This window comes from Delphinus delphis, chromosome 1 (genome assembly GCF_949987515.2).
Source record: "Delphinus delphis chromosome 1, mDelDel1.2, whole genome shotgun sequence".
In the NCBI taxonomy this organism is placed as follows: domain Eukaryota; kingdom Metazoa; phylum Chordata; class Mammalia; order Artiodactyla; family Delphinidae; genus Delphinus; species Delphinus delphis.
In genome coordinates, this window is record NC_082683.1 from 67,502,731 (window position 1) to 67,528,424 (window position 25,694).

The window sequence follows — 25,694 nt, forward strand, 5'->3', positions numbered from 1 at the left end:
ATTTTACAGAAAAAGAAAATGAGACTCCCCAAAAAGGTTTAATCACTTGTTCAAGGTTCCTTTTCTATTGAGATTTGAAATTAGTAGTGGAACTGACCCCTAATTCATTGTTTGTTACAATATTAGTAACTATTTAGTTTTAATATAATTTTGGTCTAATAAGTGCCGATTTGTTTTGTGTTCATTTTCCAGAATCAAGTTCTTTTCTTTCTCAAAGACATTTTTGATTTTGAGAAGGTGCGCTACTCCAGTATAGAGACTTTGGCTGAAGACCTCATGCAGTTGCTTATTCGCCGCACTGAACTTTTAATGGCCTATCTTGGAGCCGATGCACTGAGGCATACAAGTAGCTGTATAAGTAGTCATAGTCATGTTATGCCCAGTGGCCTATTAGAAGCCAAAGTACAATAAGTACCATAAAAATCAGACAATTTCAGTGTGCTATGAAATATTTTAAGGTAACTATTGATTTTGTAACATATATTACACAGAATTGGTGGATATGGACTCAGGGAGGGAAAAAAAACCTAGTAAAGAATGAGTGATTGTACTGTACTTACACAGAAGTTCTGTCATTGAATCCCCATGTAGTGTATCCAAAGTGCTTTTTTTTTAATCTTTAGGTAATAATCTTTGTGAAATGTATATTTTACAGAAATACTGCTTGAATTGAAACCAGTACTTGGGAGTTAATTGATTTGTTGTCTTGAAGCTGTCTGAAATGTCCAGTTTCATTCTCAAAAGCTTTGTTTTTATGCTTTGCACCTGGAATACATATACTTTAGCCAAGACTTTTATGGCCCACACATGCAAGAATATATTACTCCTAGTGTCAACAAAGTTAACTTTGCCTGAAAATGTATTTTTAATTGTAAAGTTATTTGTTGTTTAATCAAATTTAGGCAGTAGTGGTGTTTAATACGTACTGCTTATGTTATTGCTTGTGCATTTGCTTAAGTATTTGAATCAAAGAAATTGTAATAGCCGAGTATCGTTACAGAACATTTAAACGAATTGCCACTGAGAAGTTTACAAGTTTATATTAGATTTACTGAAGTTTCCAAAATACATTACAGTTGGTCCTATGTTACAATAGAGAGACTGAAGAAATTTCTTTTATCTTGGTATAGATTAGAATATTTCCCTTGAATGAATATTGATTAAAAATATAACACTTATTAACTATGACAGGCAATTAAAATTTTTCCATGTAGTTTTGAGACCATCTCCCAACATCCTAGGGTATTAATCTTGATACAGTAAAATCATTTCTTCTTTCTCCTTATGCAAAACTGGCTTTTAGTTGTTTCTACAGAGAACTTAGCACACTGAGAATTTGTCATATTATAACCATATTTTTAAGTTATTCATTGATACTTTGAATCTTAGGGAGGTCTTGAAGGTTTTTCCCCCGAATATAGAACAAAATATTTTTTAATGGTATGGAAGTATGTTTCCTGTCCTTTATGATAGATGTATGAACAAGTGCGTTGTTCATATGAATAAGGTTCTTCAGAGTATATTAGATACTTTCAGAGTTGTATTAATTTTATGTGTAAATCATATGCCACTTATTTAAAGTGGCTGTTTGAGTAAAACAATAGATTGGATTTGTTGATTTTGCTCCTAAAGTGGGCTTTATTCATTTTAGGAGTGAGTTATCCAGAAGGATCTAAAATATATTTTTTTTAAATGCATTTTTAAAGTGCCTAGTTTCTGATGAATGAATAGAAAATGAAAAGTGGGGAAAGAAGCATAGTCTTTTAAGGTTTTAAGTTTATATATGTGCCAAATTTATATAATATTAGTTACAAAATAGGACATTCAGAACCTTTATGCTGTTTGCATGTACTGTGTTCCATAATGTATAGGTTACAACATTAAACAATATGAAATATTGCTCTCATATTTTTTGAGTATATAATTCCTTGACTTTTCTTACACATATTACATATATTCTTAATTTAACACTTGGCTGTTCATAATTCTTATTGTTGATGGAGGAATATCTTTAGAGGTATCAAAGCTAAAAATTGCATTATGTAATATTTTACTTTTTAAATTTGTATCCTGTATTTTGGTTTCTTGTTGAGGTACCACCGGCCTTGAATGATTCACACACGTACACACGTGTGCACACACCTATTCCCATCATTGTATAAGCAAGATAGTTATTGCTTATGTTAATTTTCCTGTTTGGGGGCTGAATGTTTTAAGCTGTGGTTTTATAAACAACGCTATAAGTAAACTTAATTACTTTATTATTTGAAGAGGATATTGTTTGAAATCTGTTTTGAAGAATTGCACTATTTAATAATGCTGCTAGTACATGAAACAACTCTGGGAAATTTATTTCATCAGATAAGATGAATGGCTTTCCAGAAGGTGTTTTTTCTTTTACACTTCACCTTAAAAAAAAAAAGAAATTGCCCATATTTAAGAGCATATCAACCTCAAATTCAGTGCTTGAGGTTGGTTAGTTTCTGGTCATTTCAGAAGCTACTACCTTAGTAAGAGGCTTTCTATGTGGCCTTTGACTTAAGAGACAAGAATGACCAAATAGACTTTCAAGGTAATACGTATAGAAAAAACCCTCTCTATTATAAGGGAAGAAACTTGACCTTTCTAAAGAAACAGCTCTTAAAAATATTTCTGACCACTGAAGAGTACTTGAGGCGTATGTTCCAATTTCAGTTTGCCTTGAAATTGGGTTAAAAGCAGTTTTAAAAAATAAAAAGTAAGTAAATTAGTCCAGAGCCTTTTAGGATAAAACCCTATTTAACACTTCTTCATGGTAGTATTATCAGAATATTGCCTTTGCCACCGTGAGTTCTACCATCTACTTCCCTATGTGAATTATAAGAGGACCTTGAATTAATCATGAGAAAATGCATTTTTTTCCCTCCTGTTTTCTGGAAGAAAAAAGATAAGTGTTCAGGTGATTTATATTTGATGATTTTTTTTTCTATTTTGGTTTCTCTACATCTTTGTTCAACTAAAAGGCTAGTTATTTATTCTTGCAGGATTGTGATATGTTTATTAAATGTCAAAATGAGATTCTTTTTAAAAAGAAGGCAAGTTTTTCATAGTGTTATAGTCAACTCCAAAGAACTTTTTCCTTCTCATAAAAAAATTTTTTATTTGTATATATTTATTGTGATTCTATTAAGTTGTTGAATTAACTGACTTCATAAAAAATATTTACAAACTTTTTCTTGCCTTAAGATATAATATTTTCCACGTAAATGATTATCTAGGGAGTGATTATTTGCGTTACAAAAGAATTCTTTAGTTTATTATTCCTTTAAACCTGTGAGATAGGAATGCCAAAGTAACATTTAACATACTTCTCTGTGACATTTCATAATTAGAAATTTTAAATTATGTTCATAACATAATGTGCTTTTATTTTAATATGAACACATATTAGGAAATTATTTGGAATATATATTTCAAAGTGGTTGTAAGAAATAGGCTGAATTAAAAAATATATTTTTTTTGCTTGGATTAATCAAATTTAGAAATACCTCTGTATGTGAGACTTAAGAATTTGTATAGTCTGTGATTAATGGAAATAAGGGCATCCTTTCTTTGTTCCTAATGATTATATTATGTTATTGTTTTGCTTAGTTTGAGAACAACCGTGTATTAGCTTTACTTGGCTGATATCAGTAAATGTGTCTATTTCCTATATGTAAGGACTGCACTTATTAATTTATGTAAAAGTGAAACACTACAGTAGCAGAAAAAAATAGCACTGGCTCTTTAGCCAAAATAAGCACTGTAACATGGCTGTATTTCTACTTCTGCCAAATAAAAAAGTGATGGTACATCTTGCTGATGTATTGAATATTTTATACAATGCTTATATATATTTGCAAGGTCACACTTGTCTCAGCAAACCCTACCTACCTTATGGGAGCTTTCAGTCTCCATAAGACCACATATACAGGCATGGAGAATACAGAACGCTGCAGAAATACTGAAATCAAGTGTAAAAGTATGTTTTCTTTATGTACTAACTGGGAGAGAAAATAGTTTTGTGATCAATAAAGGCAAAGTACTTGTGTTTTTTATTAAGAATTTAAAGTGTTTTGGTTAAAATTGCCATCAAACACAATATAAATTTCTTATTGATGTACATGCATCCTTCCCTATTCAGACATGCCCCTTGCCCACCACTTCTTGGTTCAGATACATTTAGTCAAGGAGAGGGATGCTGCCTGGACACCACTGAAGACACCGGATGGTGAGAAGGGTTTACCTCGTTATAAAAACAGTATTCTCGATTTGGGACTTTTTAATGAAGAGGTTTATTTTAGAATAAACCTGTACAGTATAGATAAATGTGTATAGTTATACTTTTAGACTGTTAAACTAAACATAAACTTAAGTATATTACTTAATAAACGAACCATACAAATATGGGTGAAATTTTTTCCTAGCAAGGATATAGGGTTGGAGATGGAATGGGAAACCTGATCCATGTCTCAGTCTCATCTTCTGTTTTCTTTGTCATCTGCCATCCTCCTGTTGTCTCATGCCGTCCTCGTTGACCCTGCTACATGAACTTAATATTTTGCCCTTTAAACATGTCGCTCTGAATTTTTATGTTTGTCTAAAATACTCCTCTACAAGAGTCTCAGTGTCCTATTGTTACACTCTTTTTAGGGCTTTGCTGGAAATCGTTATAAACTCACTTGGTTTATCCAGCTGTCTTTCCTACTGTTCTTTCTTTTGACTTCTATTTTTTATGTAGTGTTTCTTCCTACACTCTGTATTCTGTAATACTTTAACCTGCCACTTCTCCTTTAATCTCTTTCTCTCCTCATGCTACTGACATCTTTGATCAGGCTGCTCAGCTCTTTTGTCTGATAAGGTTCTTTTTTTGTTTTTTTTCTACCTTTGAACAGTGAAAAACTCCTAAGTAACCTTTATCGTTTGGGCAGGAAAGGACTGAATTCCAGTACAGGAAAAAAAAAAAAAAAGGAAACCTTCCTTCTATGGTGCTTTTTATTCTGTACTTAAAAGCCTCAGCAAGGCAACTGGTATATCAGATACCACCTCAGCGTTTTGCTTTTAACTGTCTCTTATGTGTGTCACAAAAGGCTTTCACAAAGTATACTTATATATAGGAAATTACAGAACTTTTGTAATTTGCTATCTGAAATAATACCATAATACTTAAATATAGAGAAGAACTTCAACATTTGAAAGCACCTGAAATATGTGACTTCTAGAATTTTGCTAATTCTTTTATTTAATAACACTGTGAGAGAATTAGGCCCAGGGACTTTAAAAAGGACTGAGTGCTTAATGTGGTAGCAGATGGATAATTTTTTTAAAAGTAGGTTAAAGCGGGTACATTTGTTATCTATTGCTGCGTAAAAAAATATCCCCAAATTTAGCAGCTTTAAACAACGAACATTATCTCCCATAGTTTCTGAGGGTTGGGAATTTAGGAACGGCTGGTTCTAGTGGTCCAGGGTTTTAGGGTCTGTCCTGAGACTGCAGTCATCTGAAGGTTTGACTAGGGCTGGAAGATTTGCTTCCAAGATTTGCTCACTCGCATGGCTGTTGTCAGGGGGCTTTAGGTCCTTGCCACGTGGGCCTCTTAACAGACCTGCCTGAGTATCTTTAAAATACAGCAGCTGGCTTTCCCCAGAGTGAGTAATCCAAGAGATATCAAGGCAAAAGACACAGTATCTTTTATAACCTAGACTTGAACAGGACATACCATCACTTGTGCCATATTCTATTAGTCACACAGACCAACCCTGACACAGTGTGGGAGGAGATTACACAAGGGTGGAAAGACTAGGAGGCGGGATCATTTGGGGTTATTTTGGTGACTGAGTATCACACCAGGGAATCATAATAAATTGTATATAGATAATGTAGACATTTTAATTTTAAATGAATATGTGCACATTCTTGGACCAATCTTTTGAGGGAGGGTGAAGGCCTTTACTGGGAGTATGGATCTACTGGGTATTCTGAGATGTCTTTGTTGTAGAAACTATACCTCAAAATCATCATCTGGGTTTTCCATTTTCCCTTATTTAAAGGAGAAAAAGTTACATGAAAAGCAATGAGTCCCAAATCCCCCTAGGTTTTCATAATTTTCTACCCAATCTTACATTTGTCTTCCCCACACCTAGCTTGATGGTAATGTTTATAAGCTATTTGCTTTTATTACGTCTTCAAAGCATTCGACTTAGCTTTTATAAAAACTATTAACTGTTTATTTTTGCTTTGGTATTTCTTCCTTTTTATAATGTTTGTGTAATTTCAGTAACATGCAACTGATGTAATCAAGAGTGAGAACAAATCTAATCGATTCATGATAAATATACAAGGAATGTTTACACAGATAGACAAATCTTGGATTTCTAATAGTCTTCTCAAACTTAGCATGTCCAAAACAGATCTCCTGACCACACCAGCCTAAACCTCCTCCCCATCTTTCTCATCCCAGTAAATGAAAACATTTTTCCAGTTCCTCAACCCAAAACTTCTTTTCCTCACATCTCACACTGAATCTGTTACCAAAATCCTACCAGTTCCACTTATTTTTTAACATCTTTATTGGAGTATAATTGCTTTACAATGGTGTGTTAGTTTCTGCTTTATAACAAAGTGAATCAGTTATACATATACATATGTTCCCATATATCTTCTCTCTTCGTCTCCCTCCCTCCCACCCTGCCTATCCCACCCCTCTAGGTGGTCACAAAGCACCAAGCTGATCTCCCTGTGCTATGCGGCTGCTTCCCACTAGCTATCTATTTTACGTTTGGTAGTGTATATATGTCCATGCCACTCTCTCACTTTGTCACAGCTTACCCTTCCCCCTCCCCATATCCTCAAGTCCATTCTCTAGTAGGTCTGTGTCTTTATTCCTGTCTTACCCCTAGGTTCTTCATGACTTTTTTTTTTTTCTTAGATTCCGTGTATATGTGTTAGCATACGGTGTTTGTTTTGCTCTTTCTTACTTCACTCTATGACAGACTCTAGGTCCATCCACCTCACTACAAATAACTCAATTTCATTTCTTTTTATGGCTGAGTAATACTCCATTGTATATATGTGCCACATCTCCTTTATCCATTCATCTGTTGGTGGACACTTAGGTTGCTTCCATGTCCTGGCTGTTGTAAATAGAGCTGCAATGAACATTTTGGTACATGACTCTTTTAGAATTATGGTTTTCTCAGGGTATATGCCCAGTAGTGGGATTGCTGGGTTGTATGGTAGTTCTATTTTTAGTTTTTTAAGGAACCTCCATACTGTTTCCATAGTGGCTGTATCAATTTACATTCCCACCAGCAGTCCAAGAGGGTTCCCTTTTCTCCACACCCTCTCCAGCATTTATTGTTTGTAGATTTTTTGATGACGGCCATTCAGACCGGTGTGAGATGATATCTCATTGTAGTTTTGATTTGCATTTCTGTAATGATTAATGATGTTGAGCATTCTTTCATGTGTTTGTTGGCAATCTGTATATCATCTTTGGAGAAATGTCTATTTAGGTCTTCTGCCCATTTTTGGATTGGCTTGTTTGTTTCTTTGTTATTGAGCTGCATGAGCTGCTTGTAAATTTTGGAGATTAATCCTTTGTCAGTTGCTTCATTTGCAAATATTTTCTCCCATTCTGAGGGTTGTCTTTTGGTCTTCTTTATGGTTTCCTTTGCTGTGCAAAAGCTTTGAAGTTTCATTAGGTCCCATTTGTTTATTTTTGTTTTTATTTCCATTTCTCTAGGAGGTGGGTCAAAAAGGATCTTACTATGATTTTGCTGTGATTTGTGTCATAGAGTGTTCTGCCTATGTTTTCCTCTAAGAGTTTGATAGTGTCTGGCCTTACATTGAGGTCTTTAATCCATTTTGAGTTTATTTTTGTGTATGGTGTTAGGGAGTGTCCTAATTTTATACCTTTACATGTACCTGTCCAGTTTTCCCCGCACCACTTATTGAAGAGGCTGTCTTTTCTCCACTGTATATTCTTGCCTCCTTTATCAAAGATAAGGTGACCATAGGTGCGTGGGTTTATCTCTGGACTTTCTATCTTGTTCCATTGATCTATATTTCGGTTTTTGTGCCAGTACCATACTGTCTTGATTACTGTAGCTTTGAAGTATAGTCTGAAGTCAGGGAGCCTGATTCCTCCAGCTCCATTTTTCGTTCTCAACATTGCTTTGGCTATTCGGGGTCCTTTGTGTTTCCATACAAATTGTGAAATTTTTTGTTCTAGTTCTGTGAAAAATGCCAGTGGTAGTTTGATAGGGATTGCATTGAATCTGTAGATTGCTTTGGGTAGTAGAGTCATTTTCACAATGTTGATTCTTCCAATCCAAGAACATGGTATATCTCTCCATCTATTTGTGTCATCTTTATAATTTCTTTCATCAGTGTCATACAATTTTCTGCATACCGGTCTTTTGTCTCCTTAGATAGGTTTATTCCCAGATATTTTATTCTTTTTGTTGCAATGGTAAATGGGAGTGTTTTTTTAATTTCACTTTCAGATTTTTCGTCACTAGTGTATAAGAATGCCATGAGAGATTACTACAAGCAGCTCTATGGCAATAAAATGGACAACCTGGAAGAAATGAACAAATTCTTAGAAATGCACAACTTGCCGAGACTGAACCAGGAAGAAATAGAAAATATGAACAGACCAATCACAAGCACTGAAATTGAAACTGTGATTAAAACTCTTCCAGCAAACAAAACCAGATGGCTTCACAGGCGAATTCTATCAAACATTTAGAGAAGAGCTAACACCTATCCTTCTCAAACTCTTCCAAAATATAGCAGAGGGAGGAACACTCCCAAACTCATTCTACAAGGCCACCATCACCCTGATACCAAAACCAGACAAAGATGTCACAAAGAAAGAAAACTACAGGCCAATGTCACTGATGAACATAGATGCAAAACTCCTCAACAAAATACTAGCAAACAGAATCCAACAGCACATTGAAAGGATCATACACCATGATCAAATGGGGTTTATTCCAGGAATGCAAGGATTCTTCAATATACGCAAATCAATCAATGTGATACACCATATTAACAAATTGAAGGAGGAAAACGATATGATCATCTCAATAGATGCAGAGAAAGCTTTTGACAAAATTCAACACCCATTTATGATAAAAACCCTACAGAGGGCTTCCCTGGTGGTTGAGGGTCCGCCTGCCGATGCAGGGGGGACACAGGTTCATGCCCCGGTCCGGGAGGATCCTGCATGCTGCAGAGCGGCTGGGCCCGTGAGCCATGGCCGCTGAGCCTGCCGTCCGGAACCTGTGCTCCACAGTGGGAGAGGTTATGGCAGTGAGAGGCCCGTGTACTGAAAAATAAATAAATAAATAAAACCTGCAGAAAGTAGGCATAGAGGGAACTTTCCTCAACATAATAAAGGCCATATATGACAAACCCACAGCCAACATCGTCCTCAATGGTGAAAAACTGAAACCATTTCCACTAAGATCAGGAAGAAGACAAGGTTGCCCACTCTCACCACTCTTATTGAACATAGTTTTGGAAGTTTTAGCCACAGCAATCAGAGAAGAAAAAGAAATAAAAGGAATCCAAATCGGAAAAGAAGAAGTAAAGCTTTCAGTGTTTGCAGATGACACGATGCTATACATAGAGAATCCTAAAGATGCTACCAGAAAACTACTAGAGCTAATCAATGATTTTGGTAAAGTAGCAGGATACAAAATTAATGCACAGAAATCTCTGGCATTCTTATACACCAGTTCCACTTTTTAAAAAGTACCAAGAAAAAAAATACGCCAAGCATTTCTCACTACCTACAGAACTATCATCTTGGTCCGAACTCCCATTACCTTTCATCCTGATTATTTTGGAAGCCTCCTAATTGGTCTCCCTGCTTCATTTAGTGTGTTTGCAGCACATTGGCCAGAGTGAACATGTTAAAAATATGTCAGATTATGTCACTGCTTTGTTCACAATCCACCGGTGGCCACCCATCTTACTCGAGTAAAAGCTAAAGTCCTTACAATGTAAAAAAGGTTTCTCACAGTCTGTCTCCTGCCCCACTCCACTCAGTATTATTTCACCCTTTGCCTACTCAGCTTCACCCACAGAAGCCTTCTTGCTCTTCCTAGAACATGTCAGATAGGATCCTTCCAGGGGCTTTTGCACCTCCTTCTGGACCATTTTTCTCCCACTCCGTTCCCATCATTCCCTACTTTTCTGCTCTGGTTTATCTCTAATGCATATCACTTAGTTGTTTATTTGCTTACCGGCTGCCCTCTTCCACTAAAATGTATGTCCCATGATGGCAGGGCTTTTTCTTTGTTTTGTGACTGCTGTATCCTAAGTATCTAGAACTGAATATTTGTTGAATGAATGAATGATGAATTGAGGGGAGAAGAGGTAGGCCTTGCATGCTGTGGGTAGCTAGCAGAGTTTATAGGAAGAATGAAGAGCTTTATTGTATCTGGTGAATCTGAGTGGATCAGTTAAGACAGTTTCTACTCCTTTAGGTCATAAATATAAATGTGTTAATTATAAATTGGTAAGTGTAAGAAAGAAAAGGGTGAGTGAGAATTTATAATGGGGGGACTGACAAAGATTGGGGTAAAAGGAAGGCTTCTCTGAGAGAGCAACATATAAGCAGACAGCAAAAGCATATGTTGAAGTTAGGTAGGTGAAGAGTCCAGGGAAAGAATTTCATGCAGAGGGAACAGCTTATGCAAAGGCCCTGCAGCCAGAATGACCACGGAAAATTCCATGAACTGAAGAAGGTTAGGGTGATGGTATTGACGGGTGCAAGGGAACAAGCTAGATTATCCAGGCCACGCTAACCTGTATTAGAGTAAGTTTAAATAGCTGTCTTAATTACCAATCTAGAACTTTTCTCTAATTGAAGAATGAATGGTTTATACCTCTTAAAAGAATTTCCATCCCGAGTAAATAGTGTACGGGGATGGGATGGAGAAGGAAAGTTTTAGTTAAGACGAGAAGGCCTTTTCAGAATCCCTGAAAATATAACCTGAGCACCACTGTGCCCAGGGCTGGAAATTGGAGGTAGTTGTCCCTGGCTTATCTGTGTGGATAGTTTCCCTGGCTTATCTGTGTGGATGCTAGTTCGATTTTGTTAATTCATTCACTCATTCATTAAATTTATATTCATTTTATGCATGCAGTGCAGAACTGAAGGTCTCCCCACCAGGAAAATGTCACCGCTGGATTAGTATTTCGGGTTTTAATGTAGGTTGTCTGATGGATTTAATTGGCAGTCTGGTGGTCCAGATTGAAAAGTTCTGTGGTGCTAATATTCGCAAGATGCATTAATGTAGGTTTAGAAAGACCAGAGATGATTTGCCTTCAATTAAGGAAAATTGGAAGATTATATAAATATTATTTATTTTTATGCCTCCTCCTCCCCGCCCCCTCCCCCCTCTTTCTTCCACTTTTCTCTATCAGCCATTCTCTTTGGAGTTGAAGACCAGAACCAAGAAAAGGAGAGCAACAGACAAATGAAGTGGTCCTCGGTCTGCTGCCCTGTGCTCTCAACAGTAAGAGGAAGGTTGGCCAAGGGTCGACGCTCTGGATGAAGAAGATAAGGCAGTGCTTCGGCTTCTTAGACACCAGGACCGGTAGGGCAGCTGAGAAGCGGGCCCATCGCAAAGCTGCTGCGGGTCGCGGCGAGGCAGCCGCCGCCTGTTTCTGAACCCCATTCCGGTAGCACCCGTTTCCCACAAGGGAGGCAGCCTGCCTTCCCCGGACCCCGCCGCGAGGTGGAGGGGGACCCGCGGGGAGGGGGTCAGCGCAGGGACCCAGAGCCGGGCGATCCGCAGGTCCCGGCGGAAAGTTGGCAGCCACCGCCCCCCTCGCCCGCCTTCCTCCTGGACTCTCCACCCCTCTCCGGGCCACACGGCGGAGGCGGGGGGTTGGGGGAACTGGCCTCGTGTTTTGGAACAGCTGCAGCCGGCGTTGGGCCCGCCTGGAATGCGGGAACAGGCTGCACACCAGGACTTTTATGGAAACTTGCTGCTGGAGCCGGCGGCGGCCAGAGGGCTCGTAGCGGCTGGAGCGGCGGCGGCCGGAGCGCCAGGACCCCTGACCACACCCCGGCGCCCACAGCCTGCCAGCGCGCACCCCGGACCTTCGCGTGTCGCCGGCTCGAGGCGGGTGAGAGGAGTCGGGGGGACGTGGGGAGGGGGCGGCCGAGACGGAGCCGTTGGCTCCCCCGGGGCGGCGGGGACGCGCGCCTCGGCTCCTGGCCCGGCTCCATCCAGCTGTGGCGACGCGCTAGTCCGCCGGCGCGAGCGAAACGGCCCTCGGAGCCGCTTCCGCGGGCTTGGCGGAGGGCGGACCGGGATCGGCCTGGCTGTCCCTCCGTGGTCACCGGCCTCGGGCTCCCGGCCACGATTTCCTTGCCCGGCTCCGCAGCTTCAGCTCGGCTTGCGCCCTGTCTGTGCAGTTTCGGGAGCTTTCTCGGTCCTGCAGGTAGTGAGCCCTACGGCGGTGGAGCGGGTGCCGGTCCCCTTGCTCTGTCCCAGGGGTCCCGGCAGGTAAAGTGCCGTGTCGTCCCCCACCACGTGCCCCCGGCGCGGTCTCCGTCTCCGCCGGCAGTGCCTGTTGTTTTTAAGAGCAGTCATTCCTGATCGGTCCCTGTGGAGGCTGGGGACTGAAATGTGATTTAACAGCCCATCATCTGCCCCCTCCCTCCAGACTAGTTTTTAGTGATTCTAACCTATGTCGGATGTTGGGAGTTGTGCAACTAGAGCTGGAAGTTGGAGTGAATGATGTAGTCACCTCTCGAGACCTCCCTTCTCTGTATGCTTTTTGAAAACGCCGAGCCATTCCAACTGTTTGTAAACTCTGCAAAGCTCTACAAATGCTAAAAAATTATTATTAATGGCGTTTATAAAGAAAATAACCTAGTTGAGAGGTTAGTTGATTATCGCAATGGCTTCAAGATCTTCATTTCATATTTATTTAATTTAAGGTCCATAATGCGAACGAAGAGGTTGGAAGGGGGGGTGGGGTGAAGAGTGGGAGAGAGAGACAGAGAGGGAGGATAGAATGAGAACAAGATAAAAATAGCATAAGGATATGCCCTAACAAAATGTCTGTCCTTGGGCTGGAGGCAGGTAAGAAAAGAAGTTAAGCCATAATAAGAAAGAAATTAGTTCCATGAGCAAAGCAACAGGAGCATCATTCACCAGCTTAATTTTGTTAATGAATTCATGTATGGGCCCATTGGCCTTCGAGTCACAACATAACTATGTGTTGGGTAGCATGATTATATAAACTTAGGTATTTATACCATCTTAGTCACCCGTCATTGAGTGAACCACATTATTCTCCGCCAATCCTTTTACAGGTTAAATTGTTGCCATAAGAAAACTCAGAATACACATAAGTCTCTGAAATTCTTTTGAGTTTTGAAGCCCGGTAGGGTGGAAAAGTGCATTATCAACCAAATTGAGGGACAGCGTTTTTTTTGAGGAGGTATGTTTAGTATAAATGAACTTTGATTACTTAATGTAGTTAAGTCAGATTCTTTCTCACAGCTATTAGCCCCCTATTTTTGAAGATATTTTATATTCTGGATGGGAATACTTGAAAGAAAAATGTGGGCAATTCTGTATTTTGTCTGCCACGACTCCCTTAAAGAGCCCTAAGCAAAAACCACAACAAAATTCTTTTAAATCCAATTTACGTTGATACAGTATTGATGTAATTTCCATTTTCATGAAAGAGTCACACTTTTAAATCCATTTTAAGCTAAAATGTAGTGAATAGCAATTTTTCCTACTCATTGAAAATAGAATCTGTGCTATTTTTGAAAATTTGATATGTAAGACTGATCATTGTCAAAATGTATGTCATCTTGAGATGACTATATTTAGCATCAGCGAAGGAATGCATTATCTAGGTTTTTGAACAGTATTTTTCCCCTGAAATTACATTTGAGGTATTTGGGTTAGGGTTTCATTTGTGAACAGAATGAAAACTGGATATGTATATTTGGAAGAGATTAATTGGGAATTTAGATTGCTTAGAACCCAAGTGGCCTGAAATGAGATACTACTTCATTTAGGAAAAAAAAAGAAAACCTACTGTTACCTTTGAAACACCCTAAAGGCAAATAAAAGTATTGTTTAAATAAAAATACATGCCTAAAAGAAAGAAAACAATGTAGTAAATGTAGAAAAGTATGTAACAGATGGGCAGATGTCTGAAAGATTTTATAGAAGAGAGGACTTAGTACATTGTATGTTTGTAGGCCACACGCACAGAACATCTTAGTAGTCAACTTTATAATTAAGAAGAATGACCTACAGCGTTCTTAACAATTTCACATATCTCTGTTCTTATTTAATCTGTCTGTGGTCGAGATCACCTGTATAGTTTCTTTCATGTTCTCTTTCTTCTGGTTTTATAATTGCAAGGTTACATATCTATATACACTTAGAGTTGTTATATTTTCTTTTTCTATTTAAATGCTCAGTGCATAGTTTGGCTTGACTTAATGGTAGTATACTTTCTACACTCTAGGATGGGTGGATTTTTACCCAGAAATCCAACTTACTTATTTAACTTGCAGTCAAATTTGTTTTTTATTATAAAGTTAATATAACCATATTATATTTATGGTTAAGAATTGTGGGGAACTGGAAAGGGGGCTCTCATCATCTGACACATAAATGGTTAGTATTTTGATATAGTTCCCTCTTTTCCCCATGCATAGGATGTTTTTTCTCTCATTGCCATATCTCAGTGAAAGTGCATATGTGAAAGCATCTGATACAGCATCTGCCATCTAGTAAGTGTTCAAGAGTTGGTTCTTTTTCTCCCTTCCCCTCTTTTTTTTTTTTTTTCTTTTTTTCTTTCTTCATCTCCTCCTTTTTGTTCTCAGATTAGAAGACAGATAGTTTGGGTTCCCTAGGCCAGGTTTTGAGGTTGGTGAAATTTGACTTCCACCTTCCTTTCTGTGCCTCTTTCCTGCCCTTTTCTCCCCTTTGATTCTGCCTCCCTCTTTCTGGCCAAAATAGGCCTCCCCTTTGTCTCTTTGCATTTTCTCAGTGATGCTTGTTCATTTAGATCAAGGGCCACAAACTGGGAGCCAAAAAGCCACTTTCAGCCATAGACATGCTTAAAAATAGTACATTTTATATTAAAATATGGATTTTCAGCCTCTTGAAAAATTGGAAGATCTTGGCAAAACTGGGTCCACATTTCTGCATAGCAAGAATATGCTGGAACTAAGTAGTGGCTCCCTCCTCAGATAGGGTACACACTCTTCTTTTGACATAGTCTCCACCATCCCTTACTGTTTGACAGTTAGTCATCTCTCATTTATATTACCTGTCAATTATACTACATAACATGAACTTACATTACCTGACTATAGTCACTTGAATATGCAGGCCCCTGATCTAAGTATCAATATTAGGGCAAGTCTGAAGCCATGATATGATGGGCAGTCTGCTGGACTTGGCATTAGGAACCTGGACGTTAAATGTTGAAGATATATTTTGGTTAGCAATCCTTCTCTTAAATAATCTGATCATGGGAATGGGAAGGAGAGGTTAACTTTCATTGACACTAATTGCTAGTGTCCATTGAGCTGAAAGGAACCATGTATTGAGAACTAAAAATATTTTAACTGGTGGGACTTTAAAAAGCATAGGGGAGATATCTCTGGGAAAGAAATCTTTCCTAGGAACTCTTAAATAATCCTACTCCTTCCCCATCTTAAGTGTTTAGGAGAGTTTTTGCGACCCTTAGACATTGGTCATCAAGTGGAGTTAACTACTATTCTTCCACCTCACTGTCCCACCCACTTGTTTGGGGCCAGCGGCCTGGGTCTTCCCCTTCCCAGCTGTGTCCTTCATTGAAAGGCCATCTTCCACTTGAAGAGGGGTTGAGGAGGCCCAGTCTCCTCCAGAAATTGCTTGGGAAGCCAACATCCTGAAAGCCCAATTTCTGGTTTTTCATGATATCTAGGTTAATAAGTAAACTCACTCCATTTTATTTTACTTTCTATAATTTTATTTATTTGTTTGTTCATTTGTTCATTCATTCGTGCGTCCTCATCATCAGCCCTCCTTTTAGAGATATCATTCATAAGTTTCATTTGGGCTGATTTTGGATCAGACAGTTTTCCTCCTCTTTGTTATTTGTTCACTAGCTCAAATATGAATCGAGTTTGTACTGTGTCCTAGTTGTTATATGAGACGCAAAAGATAAAGAACCAACTAGAGCACAGTTCTTACCTTTCAGGGACTCATAGTATGGTGAATGCTCTTTTGAAAACGTTACATACAGTCATATGAGTGCAAAGTATTATATATTAATACAGAAGCATGTCAAGACAGGTTGAAAATAAGATTCTTGGTTATAAGTGAGGAATTATATATTGGTAGGAGAAAAAAACTCACTATTTTAAATAGGTAAAATAGGATCTAGTTTCATATTTTTGAGCTGTGATGAGGTTCATGATGTTTTGTAATATAATTTTTAGAGTATAAGGTTACAACCTTCATTAAATGTAATAAGGTTACATAATATTTAAGTTTATATTTCTTGTACAAGTGCAAATTGATAAAAATTTAGGGGCTTCCCTGCTTATGCAGTGGTTAAGAATCCACCTGCCAATGCAGGGGACACGGGTTCCAGCCCTGGTCCGGGAAGATCCCACATGCCGTGGAGCAACTAAGCCTATGTGCCACAACTACTGAGCCTGCACTCTAGAGCACACGAGCCACAACTACTGAGCCCAAGCGCCGCATCTACTGAAGCCCACCCACGTGCTCTAGAGCCCGTGCTCCGCAGCAAGAGAAGCCACTGCAATGAGAAGCCTGCGCACTGCAACCAAAAGTAGCCCCCACTCGCCGCAACTAGAGAAAGCGCATACGTGCAGCAATGAAGACCCAACACAGGCAAAAATAATAAATAAATTAAAATAAATCAAAAAAAATATTTAGGCTCACATTTTATGAAGCTCAAAATAATTTTGTTTGTTCCAAAGACTGTAAAGAGGTAGGTTTTAACATTTACTTCTAGTGTATAGGTAAGCGTTCTGTCTAAAACCTTCTTAAAAGCTGAGACAAAGAATTTACTTGAGTTTAATGAAATGCAGATTTAAAGCTGTCACTTTCTTGACAATTCTGTTCTCCTTGAGAAAAGAGATAATACATTAACACAATGAAATAGTTATTGTAAATGATAGCCAGCCATGATTTAAAATTCTTTTCTTGATTCCTGCATTATTTGCTATCTTGAAATACTTTAATTGCATATCAAAAAAAGTCAAGTAAAGTAATTAAATTTAGAAAATTTAGAGGTCAAACATAGGTCCGATGAAATTCTAGAACAGGAACATTAGCATGCGTATTTTAAGACCGTCTGTCACACTTACTATTATATTCCTCTGTGAGACTTACATATTGTTTCACAGCTTGAGCTTTATACCTTAATATTCAACCTGGAAACCATAACAGCTCAAAAGTATACACTATTTTTGAAACATATTTTATCAGGCCATTAAGTCATTTTCAAAGACTTTCTGAAGGTTATCTCATTTATTGCTATGCCAGCTGATACCAATATTAGTATACTGTGTATGTATACATATATACAATTCATATATATATATTTCGTGTACTTTTAGGTAAAAATGGAGAATGACGGAGTGAAAGAGTAGTTGACTAGAAGTCAAGAAACTTGGAGTCTAGTTCCTTCTTCTGCTGCTGAATAGTTTGCAGCCTTGGATTGGTCACTGAATCTTTTTGAGCCTCCCATTTTTTCGTATGGTAAATGAACGGGTTGGACTAAGTGATCTTTAAGGTCTTTAGCGAATGAGCTCTAAAAGTCCATAGTTCTTAGTACATGTATAACCAGACCCCAAATGTAATTCTGACAGGTAGTAAAACCTGTTCAAAACTGAACTCAATTTTTTATCCCTTAAACATGCTTTTAATGGTAACCCTGTCCACCCATTCACTCAAACTAAGAAACTTGAACTAATTCTTTTTTTTTTTTTTAAGATTTATTATTTATTGATATATTTTGCTGCATCGGGTCCCAGCTGTGGCACGCAGATCTTCCTTGCGGCTCACGGGCTTCTCTCTAGTTGTGGTGTGTGGGTTTTCTCTCTCTGGTTGCAGTGTGGGCTCCAGAGCACATGGGCTCTGTAGTTTGTGGCACTCAGGCTCTAGTTGAGGCACACGAGCTCAGGAGTTGTGGCGCGCAGGCTTAGTTGCTCCACAGCATGTGGGATCTCGATTCCCTGACCAGGGATCGGATCCGTGTCCCCTGCACTGTAAGGCGGACTCCTTAACACCAGACCACAAGGGAAGTGCCTGAACTAATTCTTGACAGTATTCCTCTCCTCACCTCTACCCTCCAAATCTAATTGGTTAAAATTTTTGCAGTAATGCCCCCAGTACAACCCCCTTCCCTGGAGGAAGGGACTTTGTCTTTTTGTTCACTTTCATCTCTCCACAGCCTAGGATAGTCCCTGGTATGTGGTAGGAGCTTCATAAACACTTGTTAAATAAATGAATGAATGGGTCACCATGTCATGTCAATTATACTTCTAAAATGTCTTTTCCAACGTTTCATTCCTAATGCTGCTATCTTAATTCAGGCCCTTATCTTCTGTTGCCAAGATCATTCTACTTGTCCTCCCTGTAGTCTTTCCCCATTTTATTCCAGTTTTCTACACTACGTCTTTCTTTTTTCTTTCTAGAATACGTATATTATTAAGTCACATTTCTACTTTTAAAAAATCCTTTGCTGGCTCCCCATTGACTATAGGATCAAGTCTAAACTGTTTCTAAATATGGCATTTAGGAATCTTCCTATTCTGTGCCCAGTCTGTCTCTCCAGTTTTACCATAGATTCTCTGGACAACTTATAGCTCCCCCAATTTGTACTGGGCTATCAGGCCTTGGTGTTTTTGCTCGTGTTGCTTCTTTTGCCTGGATGCCGTTACTTTTCTACATTGCGAAATCCTACTTATCCTTCAGGGTCTAAATCAAATGTCACCATCTCTCTCTGTGTCATCTGCCCTCACCCCAGCCCCCTCCTTAACCCACCATAGTCTTTCCATGACTTTTCCATATTTCTGTAGCCCAGTATATCCTGCTGTTATAGCACTTATTACTTTGTTTTATAATTAGTTGTGGTCCCATCTCTTTTTCCTAACAAAGCTAATTGATTTCAAAGGCTGTCACCTACATTTTGTATACCATCACCAGGCATAATGTCTGGTACACAGTAGATTCTCCTCACAAAAATACTGTGTTTGTAAATACAGACCTAATCTGTCAAGTTTGAAAAAAAATGCATTCTTGATAAATCATGGACAGGCTATAGTAATATTGCAGTATTCCCTCTGAAACCTATGATGGGTACTTGTCTTCATTTAAGAAGACATTGAATGCTTAATATGCTGGAATGGCATTATTAAATCCCTTCATCATACTTTTATTATGACCAAGCTTTTGTTGATGAACCACATGTTCAACCTTATCCTTTGGTCAGTGTTTTGTCTTATTCTTGATAACAATTCAACTGGCTTGCTTGACATCTTAGACACTTAGAAAAGTACAGTGAGGCCTAATTGTTGTGTTGCTGCTGCCCCTTTAAGGTGGTTAAAGACATTACATCTGCCTGCCCAAACAGAGGAAAAGTTACTTAATACTAGATTAAGTGTGTGAGATTCCAGATATAAATCCTTTGGCATTTATGTTACTGAGTATAGGAATTAAGGTGTTAAACTAAGCCTCATTTGGTGTTCTAAAATACAGTAAGGGAGTGCTCAGTCTACTACTTTATTTTTAGAATTAGAACTGACATGATTTGATACAATGTTCTTTCCTATAATTCAGGAAATCTCAAAATGTGGTTTTAGAATCCTTGGGAGTCCCCAAGACCCTTCAAGGACCCATGAGGTCCTTCCTTTTCTAACAACATATCTGTATGAGGCCATGTTTTCTTTATATACTTCAGTCAAAACAACGTATCATGATAGTTTGAATGCAGAAACAGATATGAGAATATACCTGTCTTTTATTAAGCCAGATATTAAAGAGATATGCAAAAATGTAAAACAATGTCACTTTTCTAATTACTTTTATTTTGGAAAGTAGTTTTTTTCATAAAATGTGTTTATGTATAATGGGCTTGTTATTTCAAATGACTTAATAAGTATATATTTGGAAATTCTGTTTTATGTTCAATACATTATGTATCTATAGATATAATCTATATAAACAAAAGCTTTCTGGGCTCCTCAGTAATAGGCTCAGGGAACTTCCCTGGTGGCGCAGTGGTTGGGGGTCCGCCTGCCGATGCGAGGGGCGCAGGTTTGTGACCCGGTCCGGGAGGACCTGCGTGCCGCGGAGCGGCTGGACCCGTGAGCTGTGGCCGCTGGGCCTGCGCTTCCGGAGCCTGTGCTCCGCAACGGGAGAGGCCGCGGCAGTGAGAGGCCCGCGTACCGCAAAAAAAATAATAATAAATAATAGGCTCAGACATTATGCCTTTTTATACTTTCTTGGTAATTATCTTTCATCCCATGTGGTCTATGAGCTCCATGAAAAGACATATTTTATTCTATATTCATCTTTGTATATGTAGTGCCTTATACTGTCTAGCACATTGTAGAAAGATGTTTAATAAATGTTTCTTGAATTAATTAATAAATACATATTTATTCATTTTAGCAAATTTCTTCATTTCCCATTTATTCTTAGTTCTATCATACTCATCACCTCTGACTTTAAGAAATAACATTCAAACCACCTAGTATATGGTACATAATAGGGATTCAGTTGTTATTTTCCACGCTTCTCCTTAATTAGTATAGAGACACCAGGTCTTTCTTCTAATGTACTGTAACTTTAAAAAAATTCTTACTTTTTTTTTTAACATCTTTATTGGAGTATAATTGCTTTACAATCGTGTGTTAGTTTCTGCTGTATAACAAAGTGAATCAGCTGTACGTATACATATATCCCCACATCCCCTCCCTCTTGCGTCTCCCTCCCTCCAACTCTCCCTATCCCACCCCTCTAGGTGGTCACAGAGCACCAAGCTGATCTCCCTGTGCTATGCGGCTGCTTCCCACTAGCTTATCTGTTTTACATTTGGTAGTGTATATATGTCCATGCCACTCTCTCACTTTGTCCCAGCTTACCCTTCCCCCTCCCCATGTCCTCAAGTCCATTCTCTACATCTGCATCTTTATTCCTGTCCTGCCCCTAGAAAAAAATTCTTACATTTTATTGATATATGTAACTTCATTTCATTAATGACTTCACCAAATGAGAACTTGCCAATTTTCTTTGAGTGGTTACTTTAAAGTCTTCCCAAGAGAGAATAAAAGGCGAGAGTTACGGGGTTTGATCCTGGGCATAATTCTGAGGGCTAGGAGGAGGTCCTGCGCAGTGCCTAGAATGTGGTGGGTGCCATTGCAGTAGGGCTTAAAGCGTCTGTAAAGTGCTGTGCGCTGTGCTGAAATAGGCATTGGGCAGGCTGTAAGAAACAGACTTTGCATTGTTGAAGACAATGGAAAAAGCCGATAATTGTTGAAGCTTTGTGGTGGGTGTATGGGGGTCTATGATATGAGTTGCTCTAATTTTATATATGTGTGAAATAATAAAAAATTAAAGAAGATAGATTAGACTGATACATCTAAGATGTTTAATATAAAATATTTAAATTTATGCCAGATACATCTAGCAACCAGAAAATCTAATATATCTAGAAAATCTAAACACATTTTGAGATGTCAGAGACTGAAGGAAAAAAATCCATGCTTAGGTTGAAGTGCAGAAAATCACCATTTCTATTTATTGTTAGTTTGGGAAAATACTTCATTGGGAAAGAAGTGGCTTAAGAATTGTCTTGGAGATGGAAACAGGCATTGAATGTATTTGTCGAGGTGGGAGGTTGAAGGAATGGAAGAAGACAAGGTAAATCAGAGAGGCTAAGGGAACCTGCAAAAGGGCCTAACAAGCCCAGGTAAGAATTTCGGTTCTGGTGCATGATGCACTGTGCAGTTTATATCCTCAGAGCTGAGTGATAGACCAGAGTTAAGGAGCACAGAGCAGTAGAGAAGGCAGTAGCCGAGTTGATGAAGGTAGAAAGAATGGCAAGCTGTTACCTTATTAGAAATCAAAAGAATCATGGCTAGAAGTTACTCTGGAACTTCTAAAACCTCATTTTAGGGACTTCCCTGGCAGTCCAGTGGTTAAGACTCCACACTTCCACTGCAGGGTTGCGGCTTCGATCCCTGGTGTTGGGGAGCTAAGATCCCCCATGCCACGTGGTGAGGCAAAAAAAAGAAAAAAAAAAAAGAAAAAGAAAACCTCATTTTACTAATATGTAATGTGTACTTAAAATCATTATTCTGATTTGCAAATGAAGCAACTGACAAAGGATTAATCTCCAAAATATACATGTAGCTCAATATCAAAAAAACAAACAACCCCATCCAAAAATGGGCAGAAGACCTAATAGACATTTCTCCAAAGAGGATATACAGATCACCAACAAACACATGAAAAGATGCTCAGCATCACTAATCATTAGAGAAATGCAAATCAAAACTACAATGAGGTATCACCTCACACCAGTCAGAATGGCCATCATCAAAAAATCTAGAAACAATAAATGCTGGAGAGGGTGTGGAGAAAAGGGAATCCTCCTGCACTGCTGGTGGGAATGTAAATTGATACAGTCACTATGGAGAACAGTATGGAGGTTCCTTAAAAAACTAAAAAAAGAATTACCATATGACCCAGCAATTCTACTACTGGGCATATACCCTGAGAAAACCATAATTCAAAAAGATAAAAGTACCACAGTGTTCATTGCAGCACTATTTACAATAGCCAGGACGTGGAAGCAACCTAAATATCCATCGACAGATGAATGGATAAAGAAGATGTGGCACATATATACAATGGAATATTAGCCATAAAAAGGAAGGAAATTGAGTTATTTGTAGTGAGTTGGATGGACCTAGAGTCTGTCATACAGAGTGAAGTAAGTCAAAAAACCAAATACCGTATGCTAACACATATACATGGTATCTAGAAAAATGGTACTGATGGACCTAGTGGCAGGGCAGGAATAAAGACACAGACATAGAGAACGGACTTGAGGACACAGTGGGGAAAGGGGAGGCTGGGACGAAGTGAGAGAGTAGCACTGACATATATACACTACCAAATGTAAAATAGATAGCTAGTGGGAAGCAGCCACATAGCACAGGGACATCAGCTGGTGCTTTGTGATGACCTAGAGGGATGGGGTAGGGAGGGTGGGAGGGAAGTCCAAGAGGGAGGGGATATATGTATATGTATAGCTGATTCACTCTTGTACAGCAGAAGCTAACACAACATTGTAAAGTAATTATGCTCCAATAAAGAAGTATAAAAAAATCATTATTCTGATAATATGTACCAGTTAAGAACTTTGAAGAGACTGCATTAAAAAAGCTTTCCTATAGCAACTGAGGTAACTTTATGTACTCACCACATTGGATTCTGGTACCTGTTGAAAAGTTTTAATAATTCAGAAATGTTTATCAGCATTCTGAAGGAGAGAAAACTATTAAAGTGAATACTTTGAATTTTATAGCTTCTCATTTTTATTAATCAAAGTTTATTTTATTAATCAAAGTTTATTAAGTAAGTTTATTAATCAAAATAATGATCCATATGCATAGTAAATATATATGAGTATTTCTAGTAAGGATTATTATGTGAAATTGAAGGAGGGCCTGGGACCTCTGTGCTAAATAAAGCAGCAAATTCCACATGAGTTTATAGACTAGTAGGTGAAATGTTGACTAGTAATGTATGTAAAAAGCATGAAAGTGGGAGGAGTTGATAAAATGATCAAAGATTGAATGGGTATTTGGAATTTGAGAATCTGTTTCCAAAACATTAATTTGAAAATCTTTTGTTAAGTGTTCGATAGCATATTTTAAAATGTAGTATTGACAGTTTATTAAGGGGATAAAAGTTGAGTCAGAGGAATGGAATCTTTTAGAGTTCCTGGTTTTGATGATTACTACATGGATATTGAAAACCTTTCCATGATGGCTTTTGGGATTTATTTTAAATTATAATTTATTATTTAACAAGCATGGAGCTAGGCACTAGAAAGGAACCAATCCTCTGTATTGTGGGAAAGGAGCATAAAGTCTACCAGATGTACAGATGAAAGTCTGGGTGGAATTAAGAGTATTGCAGAATGTAGACTGAGAATGGAAGTCATTGACCTTAGGCATCTAATGGGAAGTTTGGGGTATGGTGTGTGCTGGTTTTCAATTCTGTGTCAAGTATGGTTGATGTTAGCACCATACCGGTGTCTACAGGTAGCAAGGCAGACTGAACCATTAAAAATCCTGTTCCAAGGCTTTTGTTCAGAGTTTTGGCCAAGAGACTGTTAATAACGTGAGAATAGGGAGAGCACCTGTCTATTCAGTGCTGCATTTCTCAATGTCTGGCAGAATGCCTGGCACATAATAGATGCTTAATAAATATTTTTGTAATGAACGGTGTGTTCTATTTATATTATAGTCCGGCATAATGATAATCATAGAGTCACACATTATATCCCAACAATCCTTAACTGTTTATAAAGTGCTTCCTCTTGAAGTTGGCAGGATTTACTTACTCAGTAAACAATTATTATATATGTCTTCGATGTACCAGGCACATGCTAAATACTATGGATACAGTGGTGTATAAAATACAGTCTCTACTCTCAGAAAGCTTACTTTCTGGTAGAGGAGGTGGTCAAGAAAGTCCTTTATTACCATACATTGTGGTAAATGCCACAGTTAGGGTAAGCATGGGGGTGCTACAGAAACACACACAGGAAAAGCACCTAACCCAGTCTCGTGGAGGCAAGGAAGGCTTCCTGGAGAAAAGTGACAGTCTATCTAAGAACTAAAGGATGAGTAGGAGTTAGCTAAGAGAATAAGAGAATGAGTAGAACATCAAGCTGGGGGAGCTAGCTGTGTGAAGGCTCAGGTGTGCCAGTATTTCAGTATGGGTGATGGAGGGAGGTATGGAGAGAGATGAGACCAGAGAGGTAATTTAAACGACCAAAGTGTATTACTCACTGAAGAAAAAGTGTAGAGTCAGAAGAAAAGGGCAAAGACTGGAACGAGGGGGCAGACAACACTGACGAAGTGTAGAGAGGCAAAGAAGCCCTCAGAGGAGCAGAGAAGGAATGGTCAGAGACATGAACAGGGAGAGAAATGGTGTCATGAGCCAAGTGAAGGCTCATGAGAAGGATTTCAAGAATGAAGGAGTGGGACTTCCCTGGTGGTCCAGTGGTAAAGAATCCGCCTTCCAATGCAGGGGGACGTGGGTTCGATCCCTGACCCCTGGTCGGGGAACTAAGATCCCACATGCCACGGGGCAACTAAGCCCACATGCCACAACTACTGAGCTTGCACACCTCAGTGAGAGAGCCCACGTGCCACAAACTACAGAGCCCATGCGCTCCAGAGCCCACGCACCACAACTAGAGAGAGAAAAACCTGTTCACCACAACAAAGAGCCTGCATCGCAACGAAAGATCCCGCACGCTGCAACGAAGACCCCGCATACCGCAACTAAGACCTGACGCAGCCAAAAGAAGATAAATAAATATTTTAAAAATAGAATGGGGCT

General features: G+C 38.7%; 2 protein-coding genes across 3 annotated transcripts in view; both read left to right on the plus strand.

Annotated features, from left to right (window-relative positions):
• MIGA1 (mitoguardin 1) overlaps nucleotides 1-4,051 on the plus strand; it is a 91,438-nt gene extending 87,387 nt beyond the window's left edge. Inside the window, exon 16 of the mRNA XM_060006136.1 lies at nucleotides 193-4,051. Within this exon, the coding sequence (XP_059862119.1) occupies nucleotides 193-411 (219 nt within the window). The 3' untranslated portion in view covers nucleotides 412-4,051. The remainder of the gene's footprint in view (nucleotides 1-192) is intronic.
• Nucleotides 4,052-12,039: 7,988 nt separating this feature from the next.
• Nucleotides 12,040-25,694, plus strand: part of NEXN (nexilin F-actin binding protein) — a 58,267-nt gene continuing 44,612 nt past the window's right edge. For both annotated transcript variants that reach the window (XM_060024056.2, XM_060024048.2), the window contains exon 1: nucleotides 12,040-12,168. The gene's annotated coding sequence lies outside the window, so the exon portion shown is untranslated. The remainder of the gene's footprint in view (nucleotides 12,169-25,694) is intronic.